This window comes from Microtus oregoni, unplaced genomic scaffold, assembly GCF_018167655.1.
Source record: "Microtus oregoni isolate MIOR12 unplaced genomic scaffold, Mior012 000005F_ref0000423, whole genome shotgun sequence".
Lineage (NCBI taxonomy): Eukaryota > Metazoa > Chordata > Mammalia > Rodentia > Cricetidae > Microtus > Microtus oregoni.
In genome coordinates, this window is record NW_024543064.1 from 30,199,394 (window position 1) to 30,224,912 (window position 25,519).

At 45.5% G+C, this 25,519-nt stretch overlaps 1 protein-coding gene across 1 annotated transcript in view; it reads left to right on the forward strand.

The window, feature by feature from the left end:
- The window catches only part of Smap2 (small ArfGAP2), a 49,528-nt gene extending 25,272 nt beyond the window's left edge, over window positions 1-24,256 (forward strand). Inside the window, exons 2-10 of the mRNA XM_041652749.1 lie at window positions 2,736-2,869; window positions 5,174-5,259; window positions 6,155-6,233; window positions 10,967-11,053; window positions 13,115-13,196; window positions 14,039-14,145; window positions 16,947-17,112; window positions 18,529-18,845; window positions 23,014-24,256. Coding sequence (XP_041508683.1) covers window positions 2,736-2,869; window positions 5,174-5,259; window positions 6,155-6,233; window positions 10,967-11,053; window positions 13,115-13,196; window positions 14,039-14,145; window positions 16,947-17,112; window positions 18,529-18,845; window positions 23,014-23,139 — 1,184 coding nt within the window. The 3' untranslated portion in view covers window positions 23,140-24,256. The remainder of the gene's footprint in view (window positions 1-2,735; window positions 2,870-5,173; window positions 5,260-6,154; window positions 6,234-10,966; window positions 11,054-13,114; window positions 13,197-14,038; window positions 14,146-16,946; window positions 17,113-18,528; window positions 18,846-23,013) is intronic.
- Window positions 24,257-25,519: the final 1,263 nt, after the last annotated feature.

Here is a 25,519-nt window from a genome sequence, read left to right on the forward strand (position 1 = left end):
GAAGTGTATTTTATAATTTAATGTATATCATAAACACAAATTTTATTTAAAAGTAAAGGGGGTGGGGGAAGCCAGGTGTAGTGGTACATACCTCTAATCCTAACTCTGCTGAAGCAGAGGAGGAAGGATTGCTACAAGTTTGAGGCCAGCTAGGGAAAGAGCAAAACAGTAGTGTTGTGCTCCGTTGGGACACACATGCGAGTCCATTGACGGGCTCTTGAGTGGAGGTGAATGGGAAGAGTGTTCCAGAACCCTCATTCTGTGCCACGTTCTCATGTGCACTTGTTATTTACTGTTCCTCTCTGTTCTAGGCCATTGGAGGTAGATGTTATACACATTTTATAGATGGGGAGACTGAGGCCTGGGAAGTAGAAGTCTCTGAAGGTCATATGTGTAATCACTGATGGGAGTTGCATTCAAACCTAGGCCTTTTCTGGCTTCACAAATTACACTTTAGATAACTAGGCCATTTCCTCACGCTGTCAGCATGTAAGTTGTGGGAGGGCAAGCGCCTTGAACCCAAAGCCTCGCATACTCGGCAAGTGCTTTACCGCTGAGCTCTACTCCTAGCCCACAAGTATCTTTTGTCTCTTCCCCATTACACAGTCTCCTATGGATTATGCAGTTGGGGACCAGGAAGTCTAGTTGCTGAAAACTCAGAACTCAGGCTGTAGGGCAGTGGCTGAGCTCTTGCCTAAACTCAGGTTTGGGGAGGGTGGGTGACGGAGAGACTGTGTGAGGTAGGAAGGAGAAATGTCACTATTGCACTGGGGAACATGGGAGGAGTGTCAGTGGGAGAGGGAGAGAAGGCCGTCATCTGATTGCTCACTAAAAGGTAGCTGCCTGTATTTCTGTTCTGGGGCCTTTGCAAGGGTGTAGACTCAGAATCTGGAGAAATCCCACAGTGGTGCCGGTGTCTTAGATGACTGGAAACGGCTTTCTCTTGACTTAGACCTAGGAAGCAGCTAGCCTAATATTCTTTTCAAAAATCGTTATTAATTTACTTATTTATTCTGTGTGTGTGGAGACCAGAGGGCAACTCATGGAGGGGCACGCTCTCCTTCCACTGTGTGGATTCCGAGGTTACTCAGCCTCAGTGGCAAGCGCCTTCACCTGCTGAGCTGTCTCGTTTGCCCCATCTTAACTATCTTGGTTTTGAGACTTTAGAATCTAGAACAAAGGAAAAATGCCAAAGAAGCATGAATATTGATATTTGGTCCCATTGCAAGTTTTAAAACTCATATGGGAATTCTGAAAACCATTCACAAAACCAGAAATTCTGCACCGTGAGAAATCTCGTTCATTTTGCATCTGTATGACACCCCACTACGAGAAACAAGTATATGAATCATGGTGTGTCTGTTTATGGAACCTGGAGAGACTGAAGAGAAACCTGAGCCTGGCAAATGAATAGCAATAACCTTTCAAGCAGAGAGCACCCTCTGGTGGTGATTAGGAGGATGTGTGCCTCCTGTGCTTTTGTATTTTGCCATGATGAACTTTACCTGAACCAAAATTATCTTTCCGGTAATAATTATGGATTCAGATTTTTCTAAGAGTTCCCACAGGATTCTAGAGTTTGTTCATGAAAACATCAGTGAAAATACACAGGCTGGACAACTGTCTTTTCCCAGAGAACGAGAGTCTTATTCCAAGCACAGGCCCTGCTAATCTCTGTAGAAAGTCAGTTAGTATTGGAGTCACTTGGACACTCTATCACAACCTCTAATTCTGAATCCATGCCTAATTTATGCCATCAGTTTCTGAGGAATGACAGAGAAGGAACTATGTCAGATTTTTCCGTCAGTCTTTGGCAGTTGTCATATAAAAGAGACTTTTTTCCACATAAAATTATGAGGAGTTTGGGGATTTTCCAGAGATATTATTAGGGAGCAGAGAACTGTCAGGGGATGGGAGGTTCTGAAACAGCTTTTAAAATTCACATCTGAGATTTCTCTTTTGTACCAATAAGCATTCAAATAATTACATTATTTGGTAATTCTGAATCTAGATGATTCTGAAGTTGGGTAAAATGGGGACACCAGGCCAGGGGAGAGGATCCTGTTAGGTTACTGTGGATGCATATTTCATAGGCTGGAGGAGAGGAGAGGAGAAGATTACAGCGTTTTCAGTTTCAGCATGAGCCTGGCAGGCCTGCAATGTGAGTATCCTTTTCCCTAGGAGAAAGCCGAATCCAGGCCCCTCACCTTCACAGTGTCTTCCCCTGTTGGTGTGAGGTCCAGGCTAGGGAGAATGTGACATGCTTTTCCAGCACTCTGTTGGTGGTGTTCTTCATACAAGTAACAACGTACAGTAGCATGCATTTTAGCCCTCATTAGACACCAAAGCCTGTCCTGTGTCTGCACATTGCCTAGCTCCATGTAGATTCCATGTCTGCAATTGGCAAGTCATAGTCAGAAAACAGATCTGTAAGCCAGGAACTGGGAGCTAAGGGTGGCTGGGGAGGGGTTCAGAGTGCCTGCTAGTAGGTTTGGGGCTTGAGTGATCAAACTGTTCTGGAATTAGACTGGTGGTTACCGCACAGCTCTGCAAACCGTTTAAGCTGAAAATCAAACATTGATCCATAGGAATGAATAAAGTCAATATAAAGGTGATTGCAGTAAAGTCTCTCTCATTTGATTTTAGCAGAAATGTTGCTTGATAATCTCAGTAGCACAGATGGGCTGGGACATTCTCATAATTTGTACTTGATTGCCCTGTCTCCATCTTCATAGGGCCACGATGGGCCTCCTGGAACATTGGCGTGTTTATCTGCATTCGGTGTGCTGGAATCCACAGGAATCTGGGAGTGCATATATCCAGGGTAAAATCAGTGAACCTCGACCAGTGGACTCAGGAACAGATCCAGGTATGACCACAATGGAGGGCTAGCTTCTCTTACCACCCTCCCCCCCATAAGAATAGTTCCAGGAGAACTCTAAACTGATTCTGGAGGGGAGGAGAAGGGAGGAGGGAAATTTAGGGGTTTTTGGTTTGTTTTGTTTTATTTATTTTTCCATTCAATTGGAAATTTAGTTTCAAACAGATTTGTCAAATTCTAATTTTGTTTATTTGGGACAGGGTCTCATAGTGTAGCCCAGGCTGGCCTGGAATGTACAGAGATCTCCCTGTCTTTACCCCTTGGGTGCCTGTGCCACCACACCCAGCAAATTGTTATTTTCCTTGTTGCTTTGAGGCAAGCAGGCCTCCAACTCTTTCTGCACTTAGCTCATCCTCCCAAGTACTGAGACTGCACGTGTGTCTTTCTTGTCTCAAGACACCTGTGGTCATTTAGGACTTTTGGCATTTACAGATACAACATTTGTAGTCTTATTTTATTTATTTATTTATTGTCTTTTTCAAGACAGGGTTTCTCTGTAGCTTTGGAGCCTGTCCTGGAACTAGCTCTGTAGACCAGGCTGGTCTCGAACTCACAGAGATCTGCCTGCCTTTATTTCCTGAGTGCTGGGATTAAAGGCATGAGCCACCCCTGCCCGACCACATTTGTAGTTTTAGATGTAGGCAGTCATTTAAACAAAGGGCTGAGGGTATAGCTCAGTGAGGGCGTGTTTGCCTAGCCTGAAGGAAGTTTGCTGGGTTTGATCCCCAGCACTAAAAACAAAAAAACCAAAAGCCTTCTAAGCCGTAGACTACTCATTTTTCTTCCTGGTTCTAGAGATTGAACCAGGGCCTCAAAATACGAGGCAGATACTGTGAGCTGTGCATCTGAGCTATGCTTCCAGCCTTAGAGTGATGCAGCATAAATCCTGCATGCTGTTAGCTTGGTGGGCTGGGAGTGACGCATAAATTAATGCTGCTGGACGGCATGAGATCCGCTCCTGTCTGTAGCTTCACTGTTCTTTGTTTTCTTCCTATATTGAGACACTTTATTGAAATCATTTTATTTTCTTTTTGGGCAGGGACATCAAGGAAGGAGGATCCAAAGAAAACCACTTGCTAGAAGTTAATGGTAGAGATCAGAGGTTTTGTTTTATTTGAGTCTGAAGAGGCATTAGAAATGACCTCAGACTGGACTTACAGACCATTGTAGTCCAAATGATCACTGACTTTTTCTAGTTTTATTTCTGTTGCTGTGATAAAACACCTTGACCAAAAGCAACATAGAGCAAAGAAAAGGTTTATTTGGGGTTTATTTGGCTTATAACTTTAGGTTACAAGCAAGCCACTATTTTGGGTATGTCCCGGCAGGGACTTGAGCAGCTGGTCGCTTCACACCAACAGAGCAGAGAGGCACAAGTGCATGCTGCCCTTCATCTAGCTTTTGCCTCTCTATACTGTTCAGAAACTTCTGCCTAGAGGATGCTCTGGCCCACAATGGGCTTGGTCTTTCTACAGCATTAGCAATCAAGACAATCTTCCACAGGCATACCCACAGGCAAATCAGAACTAGATAATTCCTCAACTATTTTCCCAGCTGATTCTAGGTTTTATCAAGTTGATAGTTAAATCTAACCAGCACGGGAATTTAAGTGCTTAATGGAAAATACACATTTACTGATAATAGAACTGGATAAGTTAGCTAAAAGTATAGGTTTGGAAGGGCTGAGGATGTAGCTTAGTGGTAGTAGAACATTTCCTACCATGTACAAGGCCCTGAATTCAATTCTCAGCACTGCCAAAAGAAACTTGTATTAACTTAGAATAATAGGACCCATTAGTGCTGGCTCTGTAGTAATTTGATGGGTAGCTATGTAGCTTGGGCTTTCAAATGAATTATTACTGAATTATTTGTCTCTTATCAGACACATCTTTCAATTAAAAAGAACAACAGTAACAAAAACTATTCAGGGACTAAGAACACCGACTGCTCTTCCAGCAAACCCAGATTCCATTCCCAGCACCCACGTGATGGCTCACAAGTGTCTGTAGCTCCAGGCCCGGGGGGTCAGATGCCCTCCTCTGGCCTCCTCAGACACATGTGGTGCACAGACATATATGCTAGAAAAATACCCATACACAGAGGGGAAAAACAAAGAAAAATTAACCTACAGGGAGGGAAAAGCTGTGGCAACAAATGTTGGGAAACCATAGCCCAGAAGTTTCAGTCTTGGTTCTGCCACTGGCCACTCCCTGAAGTCAGCTCTTCGCAGAGGAGAACTGGGAGAGACAATGGCACTCTGCTCTGACCTGCTCGTTGTTCTCTTTACTGCAGTGCATGCAAGAGATGGGGAACGGCAAGGCAAACCGACTCTACGAAGCCTACCTTCCTGAGACCTTCCGGCGGCCGCAGATAGACCCGTATCTTTCCTGGAGCATAGCTGAGTGCAGCTTGGATGTTTGGGAGGAGCCAGGCATCGAAAACTTTGGCTTTTCTTTCTCATACAACCAAGACAGAAAAGGCACTTGTGTGCTGATCTTGGGATTGTCATATAGTGTCCCATAGGGAAAGCTCAGTATTTAGGGCTGCAGCGATCTCACTGTGAATTCTCCCATAGAGTGACAGCTCCAATCATTTCTGAATCTCTGAAACTAATGTTTCATGGAAAGAATGCTTTTCTTTGCTCTGTTAAATCCTGGCAATCAGCAAAACTCACACTCATTTTTACTGCTTTTTAAAATAGCTTGTATGAAAGTATTGACTGTTTTGACCAGTTTTTCCGTATTGTTATTCCTCCATTCCCTCACCAAGGCCTGACAAACAGAACAAACCAATTTGAAGGTGATGTTCCTTAAGGGGCACTTTGCAGACTTCCTCTTTAGGGTTTGACTTTGGCTTTTGGAGCCTGTTAGGTGACAGAGACCCAGCAATCAAAATCTGGCCGTGGGGGACCTAAGCTTGTTTTGGGGAGGCCTTTAGGTACCTTTGAACTCTGTTGATCAGGAGCCTTAAAATTACCACTGGCTGTTTCCTCTGCAGTCTACAGCAGCCACAGATGCCACGCCTTCAGTGAAGGTCAGTTCCACCTGCTGTCAGCAGTCCAAAAGGAAACCAGGAATTGGTGACTGCCTGCAGTAACCTTGAAGGAGTGATTTCAAGGTGTTGGTCAGGGGAGCTGCACAGGAAGAGACCGGAGTCCCTTGGGGAAACCGGGCAGGAAGGAAAGAGGAGAGCATTGCCGTGGGGGACAAATCGGTCTTTTCCCGTTTCCACTGCTGGAGACACTCTTGATTAGTCCTTAATAAATGTTTGCAGAGCTGTTGAAGGATTTATTCGAGATAAATATGAGAAGAAGAAATATATGGACCGAAGTCTGGACATCAACGCCCTTAGGGTTGGTTGTAAATCTTTCATTTTGTTATACTAGTGGTTCGCTTTTTAATCAGGCAAGGGAAGAATTTGAAAGACTTTCACTTAATAAACAAAATCCCAGTGATGCAGCAAAATGGTCACAAACAGTCAGTTAATAGATGTGAAAGTAGCCGCCATGGCACTGTACACTTTTAATCCCAGCTAAACAGGCAGTCTCTGTGAATTTGAGGCCAGCCTGGTCTACATAGTGATTCCAGGCCAGCCAAGGCTACATAGTCAGACCCTGTCTCAAATAAACAAACTAAGGCTATAATAAATAAATAAATGTAAAATTAGGAGAAAGCCAGGTGCTGAATATGGAACACGCTTTGAGCTTACCTTGTGGGCAAGCAGGACAGCTACCAGTGGAGTCTCGGCCTTGATCTACATGGAGAAGTGCTGCTGATTCCAGTTCCAGTTCTTTCCCCCTCCCTCCCTTCTGCCTTCCTTTTTGAGTTTTGGGACAGGGTTTCACTCTGCAGCTTAGCCTGTCCTCAAACTCCTGCCTCTATCTTCTAAGTACTGGGATTGTAGGTATCCTCTATATCTGACTCCAAACTCCTTCTTCTTTTTTCTTTTTTTTTTTTTTCTTTTTGGTTTTCTGAAACAGGATTTCTCTGTAGCTTTGGAGCCTGTCCTGGAACTAGGTCTTGTAGGCCATGCTGGCCTTGAACTCACAGAGTTCTGCCTGCCTCTGCCTAGTGCTGGGACTAAAGGTGTGAGCCACCACCACCAGCTTCCAAATTCCTTCTTTAAAAACTATTTCTTTATTTAATGTAGTGTGTGTGTGTGTGTGTGTGTGTGCACACACAATGTCGTGGTGTGCATGTAGAGGTCAGAAGATGACTTACCGGGAGTCACTTCTCTCCTACCATATGGGTCCCTGAGAGTGGACTCAGAGATCGTCCGCAAGGCCCCTGCCCACTGAGGCATCTGTCTGGTCCCAGATTCTTTTTTAGAGATGGATGTGTTGGGTGCAATAGGTCAAGTAGAATGATATTGTGTGTCTGTGTATGTGTATATTAATAAGTGCACATATACTTCTTGCTATAAATGAGGCCAAAAGCTGCGAGTCTAGTCAGATCATCAGTGTTTCCTTCAGTCTGACCAACATATTCTTTCACTGTGATGTGCTGATGGCCTGTGTCATTGGACACACCCTTTTCCCCAGGAATCGTTTCAGAGGGAAATGGATGGGTACCAGTTGTCATGTGTGTAACAGTAGTTTCAGGATGTGTGCCCACTAATGATGCCTAGGGAGGACGATGCAGAGATGATGACCCAGAGCTTCAGTCAGCTTTGGCAAGATCCTTTAGAACAATTGATTTGATAGTCTTAGCACAGGCCTGTCTTCTAGTTCGTTTGTTTGTTCGTCCTTCATTCCTTCCCTTCCTCTCTTCCTTTCTTTCCTTATGTGTATTGGTGTTTTGCCTGCATGTATGTCTGTGTGGGGAGTGTCTGATCTTACAGTTACAGCTAACTGTTGTTAGCTGCCATTTGGATGCTGGGACTTGAACCTGGGTCCTCTGGAAGAACAGTCAGTGCTCTTAACCACTGAGCCATCTCTCCAGTCCCTTATCTTCTAGCTTTTATTCAACTGCTCACTTTCTTTTTTGCATTGCTAGGGATTGAATCCAGGCCTTGTATATACCACACAAGTACTCTACCCCATTCCCCAGCCTTTAGTTTTTTAATCTTAATGGATGATACAACAGCCAGTGAAATCACTATGTTTGCATGGGGCTTCCCAAGCCATTTCATGTAAAAGCCTTCCCAGATAGTTAAAGAGTAAGCTAATTGGAATCAGCTGTAGATGGATGTTTGGCCGTGTATGAGAAGGGCACTTGTTACCTGCTGAGTCTCGACAGGCAGGTAAATGCAAGGTAGTCCAGGAAGTCAGGGAAGAGGAACTCCTCCCAACTGAATACGAAGATCTCCCAGCATCTGGAAAATAAGGCTTGTCAGTTAGTGTACCTGTTCCAAGAAAGAATTACATCCCAGAGAGCACTGTCAGAAGAATCTAACAGGTCAACAGTCAACAGCATGAACTCTGAAGCAGAGGATGAGGGCTCGGTTCCTAGTTCACTGCAGACAGCTGACAGTTGCCTGGAGCACCAGTCCCATGGGATCCATAGGCTTTGCACTCGCATGCACAACATACCTCTCTCTACACATATTACACATAATTTTAAAATATTTTAAAAAAGAGTTTAAACCGAAGCAATACATCTTCTTTTATTTATAGAAAATAAAAACTGTGTTCACTGTGCTGAAGTGTAAACTAAAGGAGGGAGTATGGAGAGTGCCCCAGAAGATGGAAGGGGGCTGTGGCCGGAGGCTGTTTATTGAGGTTAGATCTTGCTGTGTCCCAGACTGGCCTGGGACGACTCTGTAGCCCAGGTTGTCCTTGAATTGGCGATCCTCTGCCCTAACACCTGAGTGTTGGAATCTCAGGCCTATTCTACCACGCCCTCCCTCCCTCCCTCCATTTATTTATTTATTTAGTAATTATTATTTCTGAGACACAATTTCTCTTTGTATCCCTGGCTACCTTGGAACTCTCTGTAGATCAAGCTGGACTCAAACTCAGATCCGACGGCCTCTGCCTCCCCAGTGCGAGGACTAGGATGCATACCACCATGCCCCAATTATTGTTTCTTAAGTTTCATTGTAGGTTATAACTTTATGAAAGTCAAAGAAATCCAGTACTTCTCTCTTTACCAACATAATTTCTAGAGGTTAGACCATTTTATGCTGTTTTTTTTTAACCATTGTATAAAAACTGAAGTTTTATTTCGTTCCTACAAGCACTAGGTATTTCTGTAAATATCTTCTCTGTAAAATGAGTTTTAAATTGAGGACTTTGGGGGCTGGAGAGATGGCTCAGTGGTTAAGAGCACTGACTATTCTTCCAGAGGACCACGGTTCAATTCCCAGCACCCACATGGCAGCTCACAACTGTCTGAAGATCCAGTTGCAGGGGATATGACACCTTCACACCAATGCACATAAAATAAAGTTAAATAAAGCATAAAAATATTTTTAAAAAAATAAAATAAATTGAGGACTTTGGTCATAAGCAGACTGAACACTTTTATATGGGCACTGTATGTGCCTGTGTCCTTTAAATTTTTATTTATTTATGGATATATATGTGTGCCTGCTTGTATGCTTATATGTGTGTGCATCCTGTGCATACAGGTATCTGTGTTGTTCAGAAGAGGGCATTGGATCCCCTGGAACTAGAGTTACAGGTGGTTGTGAGCTGCCCAATGTGGGTGCTGGAAACAGAACCTAGGTCCTCTACAAGAGCAGCAAGTGCTCCACAGAGCCATCCCGCTAGTCCCCATGTGCCTATATTTTTAAAGTTATTTTATGATTTTGTTTTCCATTGACATGCTTATTTGATGTTAAAATTGACCAATAGCTTTATATTATAATCTGAAAGAATTATAAAGTTGCCACTTGAATTATCTTGTCTTATGTTAATCTTGAAACTAAAGCTTTGTTATGTTTTGTTTAAGACCAAGTCTCACTGTAGCCCAGGGTGACCTCAAACTCAGAACGAGCTTCCTGCACCGTCTCATAAATGCTAGGATCACAGCTGTCAGCTACTGTGCCTGATTTTCTCTTTCTCTTCTTCCTCCTTCCCTTTCCTCCCTCTCTCCTTCCTTCCTTCCTTCCTTCCTTCCTTTGTTTTATAAGACATTCATTTATCATTTCATTGATTTAAGCCCCGGCAATGCCTAAGCATGCGTGGACAGCCCGTTTATGGTGGTTCTCCAGCTGTTCCTATCCTGGGCAGCCCTAGATGCTTGTGTTATTGTCATAACCAAAGTTCTACAGTCTTGCTTTATGCTGTCTGTCCAGTGTTTTTTTGGGCCTTCCTCTTTGCCTTATCCCGCACACTTCTCCAAGCCGTGCTATCTTTGGGTATCTACCGTCATTCATTCTCATAACTGGCAATTCAGGTTCAACAATTTTTAAGACAAGGTCTCCTATATCTCAGCCTGGCCTCAGACTTGCTATGTAACCAAGGTGGCCTGTGAACTTCTTAAGTGCAGGCAAGTGTGTGTCACCATGCCCAGCCTCTAGCTTTGTTTCCTGAGTTTTAAAAATAGAGGTGAAAGGGCCGGAGGGAGACATGGTCCAGTGGTTAGGACCGCTTGATGCTTTTGCAGAGGACCAGAGTTTAAAAGAGGAAAAAAAAATATTCTTTTTTTTTTTTTGGACTGTTGTTTTTGATGATCTTTGTTGGTTGTATGGTCAAGATTGGTCTCAAACTCAAAATTCTCCTGCCCGCCCCCTTCTTCCAAATGAAGAGATTACAGGCATTCACCGCCATGCCTGTCTTTAGTGCTTATTTTTTATATTCCTTTGGCTTTGTATAGTTATTTATAACACATAGGAGATCCTAAAAAGGGCACAAATGGGTAACAACTTTTAAATCTCTATAGATAGCCTGTTTTATAAACTTCAAGGGTAATGAATGGGTCAGGCTGATGAGAAGAGTGGGTGCTTAAAGTATGCAGTCTCGCTTCAGCACATGTGGAGGCTGCGGAAGGCCGGTGCTCATACCCAACTCATACCCGAGTTGGTTGAGTTGCTGCTTCAGAATCTTAGGGTCTTCTGCTATCTGGCTTGCATTTGGAGTGTAGCTCCTAAAACGCTAATTGTGCTAATACCAAGACACCCCTGTCCCGTTAAATCTCTTAGAAAGAGAAGGACGATAAGTGGAAACGAGGGAGCGAGCCCGCTCCAGAGAAGAAGATGGAACCTGTTGTTTTTGAGAAAGTAAAAATGGTAAGTGGGGATCCTCTCACCACGTGGGTGGCCTCGTGTTCGCTTATGTGGGGGAGGAGGCTGGGTGGCTTTGAAACCATATGGCACTGCTGCACTGGGCCCGAAGGCCCACATGTAACGCAGGTCACCTGTTTGCCCCCTGCCTGGTGCTATCTAACGTACTCTGTAGCATCTCCTGTTCTTCTAGCACCCCGCCCCTTCTCCCCTCCTGATTGCCCTTTGTCCCCCTCCCCCTTTCTGAGAGAAGGTCTCACTGTGTAGCCCTGGAGCTCACAGAGACCTAGCACTGTGCTACACTGCATCTAGCTTATAGCTAGACGAGGGGGCCTAGATGGAAGCCTGGAAACTGTTTTTTCCTCTGAGCAAGGGCATGCTCCCTGCCTGTGTGCCGTGGCAACGTGCTGCTTCTAAGCAGATGTTCCCTCTGTGTTCATCTTGTTAAGCCTCTTTCCTCCTTCCTATGCTGCATTGTGAAGCAGCCCAGAAGTGGGGTCATACCCACCCCTTCCCCGTAAGACACTGTGACTGGTACAGATCCTCTGGGAGCATATAATTTTCAGAGAAGATATGGCCTTTGGAGGGGAGGGGTTGAGACAGGGTTTCTTTTTGTAGTTTGGGCTTTCCTAGAACTAACTCTGTAGCCCAGGCTGGCCTCAAACTCACGAGATCCACCTGCCTCTGCCTCCCGAGTGCTGGGATTAAAGGCGTGTGCCACTACCACCTGGCCTTATTTGTTATTTTTTTTTTTAATGTGTATCCCTGCTGGCCAGAAGAGGGCACCAAACCTAATTACAGATGGTTGTGAGCCACCATGTGGTTGCTGGGAATTGAACTCAGGACCTTTGGAAGAACAGTCAGTGTTCTTACCTGCTGAGCCATCTCTCCAGCCCCATATTTTTATCTTATATATGTGAATGTTTACCTGCATGTATATGTATGTGTGTGTGCCTGATGCTTGTGGAGACCAGAAGAGGGCATTATGTCCTCCGGAACTAGAGTTGCCATATGGGTGCTGGAAACTAAACCTAGGTCCTCTTCACAAGCAGCCTGTACTCTTAACCACTGAGCCATCCCTCCAGCCTGTTTTTTTCCTTTTCTCTATTTTGACTCTAGCTTAAGGAAAAGTTCTGTACATCATTGTGAAGCTCGTCTGTAGACTCAGTCCATGGCAACTATGATAGAGTAGATTGGGACTCTGTAAAGTGATGTTCTGTAGCATGAAGTAAGATTTTATAAACAAGGGGGCTAGAAAGGTGGCTCAGTGGTTAAGAGCACTGTCTGCTCTTCCAGAGGTCCTGAGTTCAATTCCCAGCACCCACATGGTGGCTACAACCATCTGTAATAGGATCTGATGCCCTCTCTGGCATGCAGAATGCACATACATAAATAAATTTTTTAAAAAAAATTAAAAAAAAGATTTTATAAACAAAATGAGAAGTTTGTTGGTTCCTGACTTTTTCTTAATTAAAAAATAAAACTGGGCAGGACATAGTATAGTACACCTTTACTCCAGCACTGGGGAGGCAGAGACTGGATCTCTGAGTTCGAGGCCAGCCTGGTCTATATGGCGAGTTCCAGAACAGCCAGGGATATACAGAGAAACCCTGTCTCAGAACAAAATGACAACAAAACCCAATTCATGCGTTTATCTGTGGGGTGCATGTGCTGTAACACACACATGGAGGTCAGAAGACAACTCTTGGGAGTCCATCATAACCTTCTACCCTGGGCTTCTGGAAACTGAACTCAGCCTGGGTCTGTTGTGTTGTCCCTTCAGGGGCTTATTCCCCCTGGGACCAAGAACTGTTTCTGTTGGTGCCTGCTCCTGGATGACCGGCTTCAGAAAAATAAGCCTCCCCAGAAAGCTAAAGAAGCTGCCCAGGCCTGTTTTTCACTTCACGTTTCTTCATACACTCATGCTTCCTGGCCCTTCTGAGTCTTGTTTCTTTGGTAACTGCCTTTGACAAACAGCCATACCACAAAAATACCTGTGGCTTCACAGTGATGGGGGTATGTCAAAACAACTGTTTGTTCTTCTTTATAACATTTTTTTCACCTTAGCCACAGAAAAAAGAAGACGCACAGCTACCTCGGAAAAGCTCCCCGAAGTCCGCGGCCCCGGTCATGGATTTGTTGGGCCTGGGTAAGAATCAGGCTTTCCAACTCCCGTGGGAAGACTGGGAATTGGGGCTTGTATTTGTTTCTTCTCCACTGAGGTTGTCCTCTGCTGCTCTTCCTGTTAGCTCTCTCTTAAGAAACTGTTCACTGAATGTTTTTCAGAGCAGCAGCTCAGTGCAATGGCCGAGAGCATGGCCTTGGTGTCCACAGTGTGACCAACTGTCTGGGATCTTGAATAGTTTACTTAGCCTTTGGATGTCACTTTCATAACCATGTGGTGTGCTGGGTCAGCGTCTGCTTCATTGGCTCCTGGCCCTTCTACTTTATTCCAAGCCCTTTACAGATGTTGGTAATTTCACTATAGAGTACCTTTGAGCCTTCTGCCACTTCCCTGTTCTCTCCTGCCAGCCACCATTCCTGTGTGGCCATTCTCTGAGGTGGCCTTGCTGTCAGTTTTCTCTTTGCATCCCTGATCCTGCCATTTCCAAAGAGAAAGCCAGTTCTTTCTCACAGGCCTTGGGCCTCCAGGCCTCTGCTGCTGGTTCAGGTCGGTAACTACCATGCCTCCAGTTTCCACGCCATGTTTCTCTCTGAAATTGAGCCCTACACACCATGTCCTTCCAATAGCCAGGAGGAAGCCAGCCACTCAGCTGTGGCACTGATGTGGCCTTTAGGTCTGAAATTCTGCTGCCCTCTGACTGAAAGTGGGCTGTAGCCTACTATAGAGCACTTGTGGGAATGTGGGGTGAGGCCTCTCTTGAAAAGCCCTATCCCGGCTCCCTGTTGTCTTTCTATATACACTTCTTGGCTCACATAGAGGATGTGTCTTCATAGCTGTGCTGTATTTAATTCCGTCTTTCCTCCTAGATGCCCCTGTGGCCTGCTCCATTGCAAATAGTAAGACCAGCAACACCCTAGAAAAGGATCTAGATCTCTTGGCCTCTGTTCCATCCCCTTCTTCAGTTTCCAGAAAGGTAAGTCTTTTGCACTTCTCAGGATTAAAGTTGGTAGCTTGATCATAGAGTTGAGTCACGCTTCCTTGGTAGGGCTGAACTTTCGTTTCTCTTGATTTTCTCTTTGGCATTGTGTTGTGTTGTCATAGTCCAAGATGACTGCTTCATATTATTTTGTCTTTTGCCCCAAAAGAGTGACTAGTTGTCTGTGTCACAGGGTGTCATATTTTAAAGGCTGATACTTGAGGTGAGCCCCTCCACCTGCACTTGAACCCTGGCAGGAGCCAGGGTGTTGTGGGGATGAAAGACTTGGACTTCCGCTGCTCTTATTTGTGGAGTGCTTGCTACTGCGTCCCAGAAATGATGTCTGTGCCTGTCTTAGTTGGGGTTTCTGTTGTTGTGAAGAGACACCATGACCATGGCAACTCTTTTTTTTTTTTAATATTTATTTATTATGTATACAATATTCTGTCTACATGTATGCCTGCAGGCCAGAAGAGGGCACCAGACCTCATTACAGATGGTTGTGAGCCACCATGTGGTTGCTGGGAATTGAACTCAGGACCTTTGGAAGAGCAGGCAATGCTCTTAACCGCTGAGCCATCTCTCCAGCCCCATGGCAACTCTTATAAAGGAAAACATTTAATTGGGTGGCTTACAGTTCAGAGGTTTAGTCCATTATCATCAGGGTGGGGCATGGTGGCGTGTAGGCAGACATGGTGCTGGAGAGGTAGCCAAGAGTTCTACATCTTGTGCAGGCAACAGGAAGTGAATTGAGATACTGGGCATGGCTTGAGCATCTATGAGACCTCAAAACCCGCCTCCACAGTGACACACTTCCTCCAACAAGACCTACTCCAATACCTACTCCAACAAAGCCATACCTCCTAATAATGCCACCTCCTATGAACTTATAGGGACCAGTTGCATTCAAACTGCCATATTCTACTCCCTGACCCCCATAAGATTATAGCAGTATCACAGTACAAAATGCATTTTAGTCCAACTTCAAAAGTCCCCATAGTCCATCACAGTCTCAACAATGGTTTAAATTTCAAAGTTTCCTCTGAGATTCATGCAATCTCTTAATTGTAGTACCCCATAAAATCAAAATAAAAAGGCAAATCACATACTTCCAACATTTATGACAGAGAATATACATTACCATTCTAAAACGCAGGGAAGGGAGCATAGTGAGGAAATACTGGACCACAGCAAGACTGAGAACCAGCTGGGCAAACTCCAAACTCTGCATCTCCATGTTTGATGTCAAGGCATTCTTCAGATCTCCAACTCCTTTCAGCTTTGTTGACTGGGGCTGGTTCCATCCAGTTAGTAGCTCTCCTCCGCAGGTATCCCATGGCTCTGGTGTCTCCAAGGGAATCCAGGCTTCAACTTCACAGCCTCCTGCAGTGGCCTCTCCAGGCTCTGTCACCATCCACACCTAATAATGCCACCCCTGTGAGCTTATGGGGCCAGTTACATTCAGACCACCCCAGTGTCACTTTGTATATTTTGTTCACTTTCATATCTGCACAAGAATTCTCTATAATGTATATTTTGCGAGTGAGAACAGAGTTGTGGAATTGCTTCTGGCTGTATTATGGGAAATAGCTACTCTGGGATCTTTGTATGTGTGAGAGAGAGAGGCTGCGAGTTGAACCCAGGACCTTATGTATCCTAGGCAATCACTTTGCCACTGAGCTATCTCCAACCTGTACACTGAACTAAACTCAGTTCTCTGTGCTGCATTATTTGGGGTTGTTTGTATTTCTCTCTTATCAGGTCATATTGCTTTGTTGAAGAACAAAGGCTTGTACCTGAGCTTAACTTGCAGGGTTTGTCAAGTATTTTTATGGTAAAATTTTCAGGAAGATGCTGACTTTACATGAGCCAAAAATTCTTTTCTTTCTTTCTCTATTCCCCGCTGTCTCACACGTTAACAGTGTTGTCCAGGCTGGTCTAGAACTCACTGTATAGCACAGGGAGCCTCAAACTTTCAGTCAGCCTCCTGCCTCAGCCTCCTAAACTCTGGGATTATTAGGTGTGAGCTATCACACCTGGTTTGTGAGCCATTATTTTTTTTAAATAATTTTTTTAAAGATTTATTTATGTATACAGTATCCTACCTGTAGGCCAGAAGAGGGCACCAGATCTCATTATAGGTGGTTGTGAGCCACCACATGGTTGCTGGGAATTGAACTCAGGACCTCTGAAAGAGCAGTCAGTGATCTTAACCGCTGAGCCATATCTCCAACCCCCTTTTTAATCATTTATTTAACTTTATTTTATGTGGATTGGTGTGAAGGTATCAGATCCCCAGAAACTGGAGTTACAGACAGTTGTTAGCTGCCATGTGGGTGCTGGGAATTGAACCTGGGTCCTCTAGAAGAACAGCCAGTGCTCTTAAGGGCTGAGCCATCTCTCCAGCCCCAGCCATTAATTCTTATCAGAAGTGATAGACATAGCAGAAGGTATAAGGGTTCTTACACAGAGGCCCATTCTGATTGTCCTGCTACCCTCTCTGCCCTAGTCTGTAGGTTCCATGCTAATGAATTTTCTCATTGTCCTCTGTGCCCTAGGCTGTAGGTTCCATGCTAATGGTTTTCTCATTGTCCTCTGTGCCCTAGGCTGTAGGTTCTATGCTAATGGTTTTCTCATTTTCTTCTGTGCCCAGGCTGTAGGTTCCACGCTAATGGTTTTCTCATTGTCCTCCCTGCCCCAGGCTGTAGGTTCCATGCTAATGGTTTTCTCATTGTCCTCCCTGCCCCAGGCTGTAGGTTCCATGCTAATGGATTTTCTCATTGTCCTCTGTGCCCTAGGCTGTAGGTTCCATGCCAACTGCAGGGAGTGCTGGTTCTGTCCCTGAAAACCTGAACCTGTTTCCTGAGCCAGGGAGCAAATCAGAAGAAACAGGCAAGAAGCAGCTCTCCAAGGACTCCATCCTCTCACTGTATGGATCCCAGACGCCTCAGATGCCTGCCCAAGGTAAAGACTGTGAAATCACTGAAGTGCTCCAAGGAAAGACTGAGAACAAACGCAAGAATTAGATGCTATGTTAGAATTCAGCCATAGGGCTGGAGAGATGGCTCAGTGGTTAAGAGCATTGCCTGCTCTTCCAAAGGTCCTGAGTTCAATTCCCAGCAACCACATGGTGGCTCACAACCATCTGTACTAAGGTCTGGTGCCCTCTTCTGGCCTGCAGGCATACACACAGATAGACTATTGTATACATAACAAATAAATAAATAAATATTAAAAAAAAAAGAATTCAGCCATAAAGAAAAATGAAATTCGTAAACAATAGATGGAACTGGAAAATATTATGTTAACTGAGATAACACAGGCTTAGAATTACACATACCACATGTTTAATTTTTCTCTCACATAAATAAACATGTGCAAAAATTATGTACTAGAATCTACATATGAGAAAGTAATTGTGGCCAGAGTCCAGGAAGCTAGAAAGGGTCCATGAGAGGGAAGGCTGTATTGACACATGTGATATGAAAATGGAAGGAGGGGCCAGGGAGATGGCTCAGACGGTAAGAGCACTGGCTGCTCTTCTAAGTTCCCAGCAACCACATGGTGACTCACTCACAACCATCTGTAATGAGATCTAGTGTAGGCATACATGCTGGCAGAACACTGCATAAATCTTTCTTTAAAAAAAAAAAAATGAAGCCGGGTGGTGGTGGCGGCGGCGCACGCCTTTAATCCCAGCACTCGGGAGGCAGAGGCAGGCGGATCTCTGTGAGTTCGAGGCCAGCCTGCTCTACAAGAGCTAGTTCCAGGAAGGAACCAAAAGCTACGGAGAAACCCTGTCTCGAAAAATCAAAAAAAAAAAAAGAAAGGAGGAAGGAGAAGTAATGAAGAGAGAGGGTGCAGCAGGGATGGGGTCCAGGGAGATGAGGGAGAGGGGTGTTTATTGGGGTGATACATACATAAGTGTGTATGAAAAATGCCACAAAGAAACCTGCTCCACTGTATGCTAATTTATAAAAAGAATTATTTTGTTGTTACAAGAAATAGTAACTGTGAGGTCAGAAATATTATGTATAAAATAAACTTGAAATGGCATTGCTGGGGAAGCCACAAAGTATCAGCAGATAGTTATATTGTCATCAGAGCGAGGCCTCGCTCACCTTCTGTGAGGTCTAGTGTCACACTTCTGTGGAGTCTGACTGAAGGTCTGCCCCAGAAAAGGAGTGACTAGGTCAGAGCGAGGCCCAGTGGTAACCACAGAGACCTGTAAGGAATTTATTCTGCTGATTTGCTGTGGAGAACAGGATTCCAAGTTGAGTAATCGGAGAACCTCCTCCAGGAAAGGAATAGCTGGTGAGTATTGGGCTAACTTTGTGTCTTTTCTTCTTTAACAGACCCTTATGTGTATTTTCTTGGCAGCAATGTTCATGGCTCCTGCTCAGATGGCATATCCCACAGCTTACCCCAGTTTCCCTGGGGTCACACCACCTAACAGTATCATGGGGAGCATGATGCCCCCACCAGTAGGCATGGTAGCTCAGCCAGGAGCCTCTGGAATGGTTGCCCCCATGGCTATGCCTGCAGGCTATATGGGGGGCATGCAGGCTTCCATGATGGGTGTGCCGAACGGGATGATGACCTCTCACCAGGCCGGCTACATGGCAAGCATGGCAGCTATGCCCCAGACTGTGTATGGCGTTCAGCCAGCTCAGCAGCTGCAGTGGAACCTGACTCAGGTAAGCAGCCTCCCTGGGCCTGGGATGGGCTTCAGATCCTTCCCTGGTGTCCCACCTGGTGCCACTTCTTTCCCCCCAAATCCTTTCCATATGGATGAGCTAGTGCCAGAGACATACCTTGTTTTATTTCCCTAGAAGGCCTGACTGAAGTCGGACTTTTTGAGGGTTCCTGAGTTCCTATAGACTGAGACCCGTAGACTAAGTCTGAGTCCCTCCACACCTTCTAAAAACCAAACAAACAAGACAAGGGACACAAGCAAAAGTGCTAGTACATGACTCGTGACGTGACATTAGGCATAGGCACACCCGCGTCCCACTGAGCCAGAGCGGAGACTATGCAAAAAGAGGAGAGGGAGCAGAGGCTGGAGGGGAACGGACCCATCCTGGGGGAGGCATATGAGAACAGGCCTAAGCCCTGACAGAGTGGAGCTCTGGTTTCCTGGGCCTCACAGACAGAGCAGAAACACAGGCGGCTAGGTTGTGTGTGGCGAGGCGAGTGTGACGTAGGAAGAGGAAAGTCTCTGGGAATCTAGAGGTGATGAGAAAAAACCAAGTGAGGAATAGAATAGAGGCCACAGCATCCATTCGTCTGTAGGGTCATTCCACTGACAGGAGAGGGCGCCCTCAAGCTCCCGTCTAGTAATGTCCCCAGACCTTCATACCTGTCTGCATTGTTTCTGCCTCAGAAGAATGAGACGCTGCTAAGCCAGCAGAACGTGCTAACGTGGTAGCTGGCATTCTTACAAACCTATGTGGAGAAAGCAGAAAACATTCAGAGCTCATGATCCCACCCCAAGCCATGGATTGGGGTAAGGGCTGAGTGTGATCAGCGCAGGCTGTTAGCCGTCCAAAGAACTGATCTTTAAAAGTCAAAGAATTTTAGGTAAAGAACCCACTCCTCCCACAAAATCATGAAGCAGAAAAAACTGTTACACAGTTCACTAACCTAAATAAAATCTCTGTAGCTAGGCGTGGCAGCCTGTACCCAAAATCCCAGAACTCCGGAGACTGAGCCAGGAGAACTGTGAGAAGTAGGAATTGTAAAATGGAGTGCACTGTGCTCAGGGGAAATAATCTCAGATGTAAAGGCTGAAATACAAGTGAATGGATTTAGCTTAAAACATATTGAAAGCAGGTTTCTCAGGAAATTCGGGATCAACCTACCCCTGGATCCAGCAATACCACTCTTGGGAATATACCCAAGAGAGGCCCTATCATACAACAAAAGTATATGCTCAACTATGTTCATGGCAGCATTGTTTGTAATAGCCAGAACCTGGAAACAACCTAGATGCCCTTCAATGGAAGAATGGATGAAGAAAGTATGGAATATATACATATTAGAGTATTACTCAGCAGTAAAAAACAAGGACTTCTTGAATTTTGCATACAAATGGATGGAAATAGAAAACACTATCCTGAGTGAGGTAAGCCAGACCCAAAAAGAGGAACATGGGATGTACTCACTCATATTTGGTTTCTAGCCATAAATAAAGGACATTGAGCTTATAATTCATGTTCCTAGAGAAGCTAAATAAGGTGAATCCAAAGACAAACATATAGGCATCCTCAGGAATATTAACCTTCATCAGGCGATGAAAGGAGACAGAGACAGAGACCCACACGGGAGCACCGGACAGAAATCTCAAGGTCCAAATCAGGAGCAGAAGGAGACGGAGCACGAGCAAGGAACTCAGGACCACAAGGGGTGCACCCACACACTAAGACAGTGGGGATGTTCTATTGGGATCTCACCAAGGCCAGCTGGCCTAGGTCTGAAAAAGCATGGGATAAATCCGGACTAGCTGAACATAGCGGACAATGAGGAATACTGAGAATTCAAGAACAATTGCAGTGGGTTTTTGATCCTACTGCACGTACTGGCTTTGTGGGAGCCTAGGCAGTTTGAATGCTCACCTTACGAGACCTGGATAGAGGTGGGCAGTCCTTGGGCTTCCCACAGGTCAGGGAACCCTGATTGCTCTTCGAGCAGATGAGGGAGGGGGACTTGATCAGGGGAGGGGGAGGGAAATGGGAAGCGGTTGTGGGGACGAGGCAGAAATCCTTAATAAATAAATAAATTAAAAAAAAACATATTGAAAGCAAAAGGCATGAAACAAATGAGAGGAAGTGTGATATAAAGGAGCAGTATCCATGTGCACTTTTCCCACAGACACACGCATACACACACACACACACACACACACACACGCACACATGCACGCACACAAACGAAAACAAAACAAGGGAGCAAAAAGAACCGACTGGACTGGAGAGACGGCTCAGCAGCTAAGAGCACTGGCTCTCTTTACAGGACCTACTTGGCAGCTCCCAACTGTCTGTAACTCCAGGTTAGGGGAACTGATGCCCTCCTCTGGCCTCTACAGGTACCAGGCACACATGTGGTACACATTCAGACACAGACAAAACACTCATATACATAAAAATAAATAGATCTATTTTAAAAAGAATCAGAGAAAGTAGTATAGAAAGCAGGCAAAGAAAGGGTAGCATATGTGTGTTTGTAAACAACTAAAGAATAAAAATAAGATCATAGGACAGGGTTGACATATTTAAAACTATATATATATAATTAGCTGTGTGTGGTGGCACACACCTTTAATCCCAGCACTTGGGAGACAGAGGAAGGTGAGTCTCTGAGTGTGAGGACATTATGGTCTACATAGTGAGTTCCAGGGCAGCCAGGACTACATAGGGAGACCTTGTATCAAAAAGCAAGCAAAACAAATAAATGAATAGTTCTGGAAATTATTATATATAATGTGATAATTATAATATATAAAAGTGGGATCTTTTTGTTTATAATTTGAGACAGGGTTTTTCTGTGTAACCCTGACTGTCCTGGAAAAGGCTGGCCTTGAACTCAGATCCACCTGCCTCTGCCTCCTCAGTGCTCTGATTAAAGGCCTGCACCAGGGGGCTGGACGGATGACTTAACGTAAGAGCACTGGCTTCTGTTCCAGAGGACCCAGGTTCAATTCCCAGCACCCACAAGGCAGCTTACAACTGTCTGTAACTCCAGTTCCAGGGGATCTGATACCTTCACACCAATGCACATGAAATAAAAAGCTAAATACATTTTTAAAAAATGAAAAAAACAAAAAGAGGGAGTGCACCCAAGAATAGGAAAATTCTCTGGGCTGAGGCTGCCTCTGTATGTCACTCCCCACACAAGTCTGTCAGTCACACTGAACAGAAATGGACACCCGGCTGACATCAGGCTTTAGACGGTGAGGCGGTATGGACGATGGTAGCAGCATCACATTTCTCGGGTGTGCCGAGGTGTGGTTCATCCTCCTGAGATGCCTCCTGACCTCCAGGGGGTGCAGTGGTACAATACCTGCACCTTAAATTTATCTCGAAGGTTTCGAATACATGTACACAGAAATACATCAGGCTAAAATTGTAACGGCTAGTGAATTTGAAGGTGAAACATGGGCTTTGTTGCATTGTTCTTCCAGTTTTCCCTTAATGTTCAATTTTAAGGAAAACTGAAGTCTTTTGAAAAAGTTGATGGAAGAACAAGTTTATACAGCAAATTTCAGTCTTTCAGTCTAATTACAAAGAAGTCCCTCCTGGCCCAGCACAGTAGCGCATGGCCATAATCCTAGTACTTGTGGGCTGGGGCAGAGGCCGGATAATCGCTGCAGGTCTGAGGCCAGCCTGGTCTGCTTAGTGAGTTCCAGGCCAGTCAGGGCTACACAGTGAGACCCTGTCTCAGAACCAGACAACAAAAAGAAGACTGTCCCATCCAGCTACATTCCACTGACTCTTCTCTGGTTGTCATAGATGACAGACCTTAGGTTGTCTCCCCCTTTTCTTCCTTTGTCCATCCAGTAGGAGGCCCCATCACCCCACTTGTCTAAGCAAGCATACAGGAGCTGATATTGGCACTAGTGCCCTCTGCTGGGCATGAGGCGGACCACTGCCGCAGGGCCTGGTTTTAGACTCTTAAGAGCAGGCTGTGACCAGCTGACAACAGGCCCCAGTAGGGAGGAGGTGAGGAGCAGGCCTGGAAAAGAAGAAGAGAAGCTCACTGGAAGGTTTTGTGCTAACTAGACTCAGGCCTTCTTCTTCTCCTCCCATGCTCTGTATACTAACTGGCTAAGTGCCCTTGGCCTGATCTGAAAATTTCTGTTCTTTTCAGATGACCCAACAGATGGCTGGGATGAACTTCTACGGAGCCAACGGCATGATGAGTTATGGACAGTCAATGGGCGGTGGAAATGGCCAGGCAGCCAATCAGACTGTCAGTCCTCAGATGTGGAAATAAAAACAAAGCAGCCTGTATGGCTGCCACTCTCTTCAACCCTTGCTTTCCCTTTTCTCTTTCCCAGCTCTCTCCTCTTTTTCCTACCTCTCTCTGTTTGATTTAGAAATTGCTCATAAATCATCTAGGGTTTGGCATCCTGCCCAACTCAGCCCCTTCCTCAACTCACAGACCTCTCTGTTGCTTTGTGTTGATCATGTCCCAACTGTCCTGATTTCCTCCCCACCCCCACCCTCTCCCGGCACCAGCACCTTGGAAATTATTGGCAGAAGAGGGTACATGAACTTCTCAGTACCTTGCCTTGAGGTTGAACCTTCTCTCGGGCCTCCGAGTAGCAGAGGGAGCATGGAGTGGTCCTTTATTTGTTTTAAGCTGGTTCTAAGTGTCAGGAGTTTTGCTGGGAGAGGGAGGCATTGTTCCCAGCTTTGTAGAAATGAAGGAAGTTCTGCAGTCACGTACTCCTCGGGTCCTGGCTCTGGAGTGAGGCAAGCCCCTTCCTATGAGGATGAGCAAAAACATCACTCCATTGACTCTGAGTGCTTTCAGGATCTGGAGCCTCAGGACTCGCTGCTTCAGTCAGCTTTTACTAGCACCAAAGACTTCATGAAGGTCCCACACATCCCTTGCCCGCCTTCTGCCTACACTGAGCAAGATCTGGCCCTGTGGCTGAAAGACCAGCCCCTCTAAGGAAATGCCGAGCTTAGCGTGTGCGCTGCTGGTGTGCCTGTGGATGTGTGGGTCCCACCTGCCACCTCCCCATCTTCTCTGGGTGTTTTTATAGTTCTAAGTTTACAACAGAGAGGAATTAATTTCTCAACAGCCTAAAACTGTTGCCAGATTATTCTACAGTTTAAAACTTGCCATCTCATTGATAGGTCCCTCCTCCTTTCCCTTCCCCATCCACCATCTCTGATGCCCTCATGTCTGAGTGCTGTTTGCCCACCTTTTCCAGGTGTAAGAGGCAGAGAGCCCGGACAGCTTTCTCTCGGCCATTGTTCACCCCACTTGAAAACTCAAACAAGAAAACTTTGCTTCAAAGATCTCGTGTGGGAACCACAGCGCCTGGTTGCCTTTCTCCTGTGTATGTGTAAATTCCTTAATAAATATTGCAGGGAAGGACCGTCTCGCTCGCCTGTCACTCTGTCACTCTTGGAAGACGGTATGGCACACACAGGGTGTTTGCTTTCCAAGAGCATCTGCCACCTTCACTTGAATTTTAAAGAATTCTGTTCTTGGCATGCCAAGGGCCAGGCCAGTCCAGAAGACAGAAAGGAGACCTTTCTCCAGTGATACCCAGAGCAGTGGGCAGAAGGACCGTTCTGGGGCTCTGCACTGTAAGGACTGTGGGATGTTAGAATCTGGAGTGTTTCCCCCATAGGTAGAAAAGCTGAGACCCAGAGAGTGACTGCGGTTACCAGGCATCAACCATTCCTTGGCAGAGCCCAGAGTAGACTCCAAGACTCTGATCTGTGAACACTTTGTTCTTTCCCTGAACCCGGATGAGTAAATACGTAGTTTAAACTCCTCCCTAGCAAGGAGCAGTAGCTCCCTTTGGCTGCCTGGTTAAGCAGTGAAAACTAGGGGGAACTTGACTTCTCCATCCTGAAATGGGGTGGTACTCTGCTTGGCTGGGGTGGGGAGGATGGATGTAAAGGACAGCGGTCTGCTGCACGCATTCCCACCTCTCTTTGACTCTCCCCTCTCTCTCCCACCTCACTGTCCTTGCATTTGAGCGCATGGTTGCATGTTACCTGTGTGAGTGGGAGGCAAGCAAGGTAGTCACTCACAGTGAGGCCACCGGCACCCATATCCTTTCTAACCGGAATTTCAGCAAGCTACTATCCCTAAAGGTCTCGGTATAAAACGGAGCTAATTGTAGCCTCAAGACAAATAGTTCCTGTGGTGCAGTTAACACAATATAGGGCAGTTAGCAGGCATTCAAATGTCAGGAAGAATTATGTGCCAGACATGTAATACATTAGTTCACCCAGCACATAGTGAGCGTGCAGACAGACATGCCAGACACTGTCTGAAGCACTAGAGACAGCACAGTAAGTAACTACTCCAGTTGTAAAGGGTAACTCAGGAGGAAAGGTGGACAAGCAACTTCAAAGAGTTAAGGGAAGAGAGTGGGCATGGGGATTTGGATGGAGTGTATCAGAGGAGGTTATATTCAAACAGACCTGAATAAGCCATCAATGTGGTGGAGATCTGGAAGAGTAACGCAGGTACCTGCACTGGAAATGAGTTGGGAGGTGTCGGTATGGGTGGGTTCATCTTGGCCTCAAGAGAAGAGAGCTGAGACTTGTGGCCACTAGGTTTTAGGATTTAAGAAGAAAAGAAATTAGCCAGGCAGTGGTGGCGCACACATTTAATCCCAGGG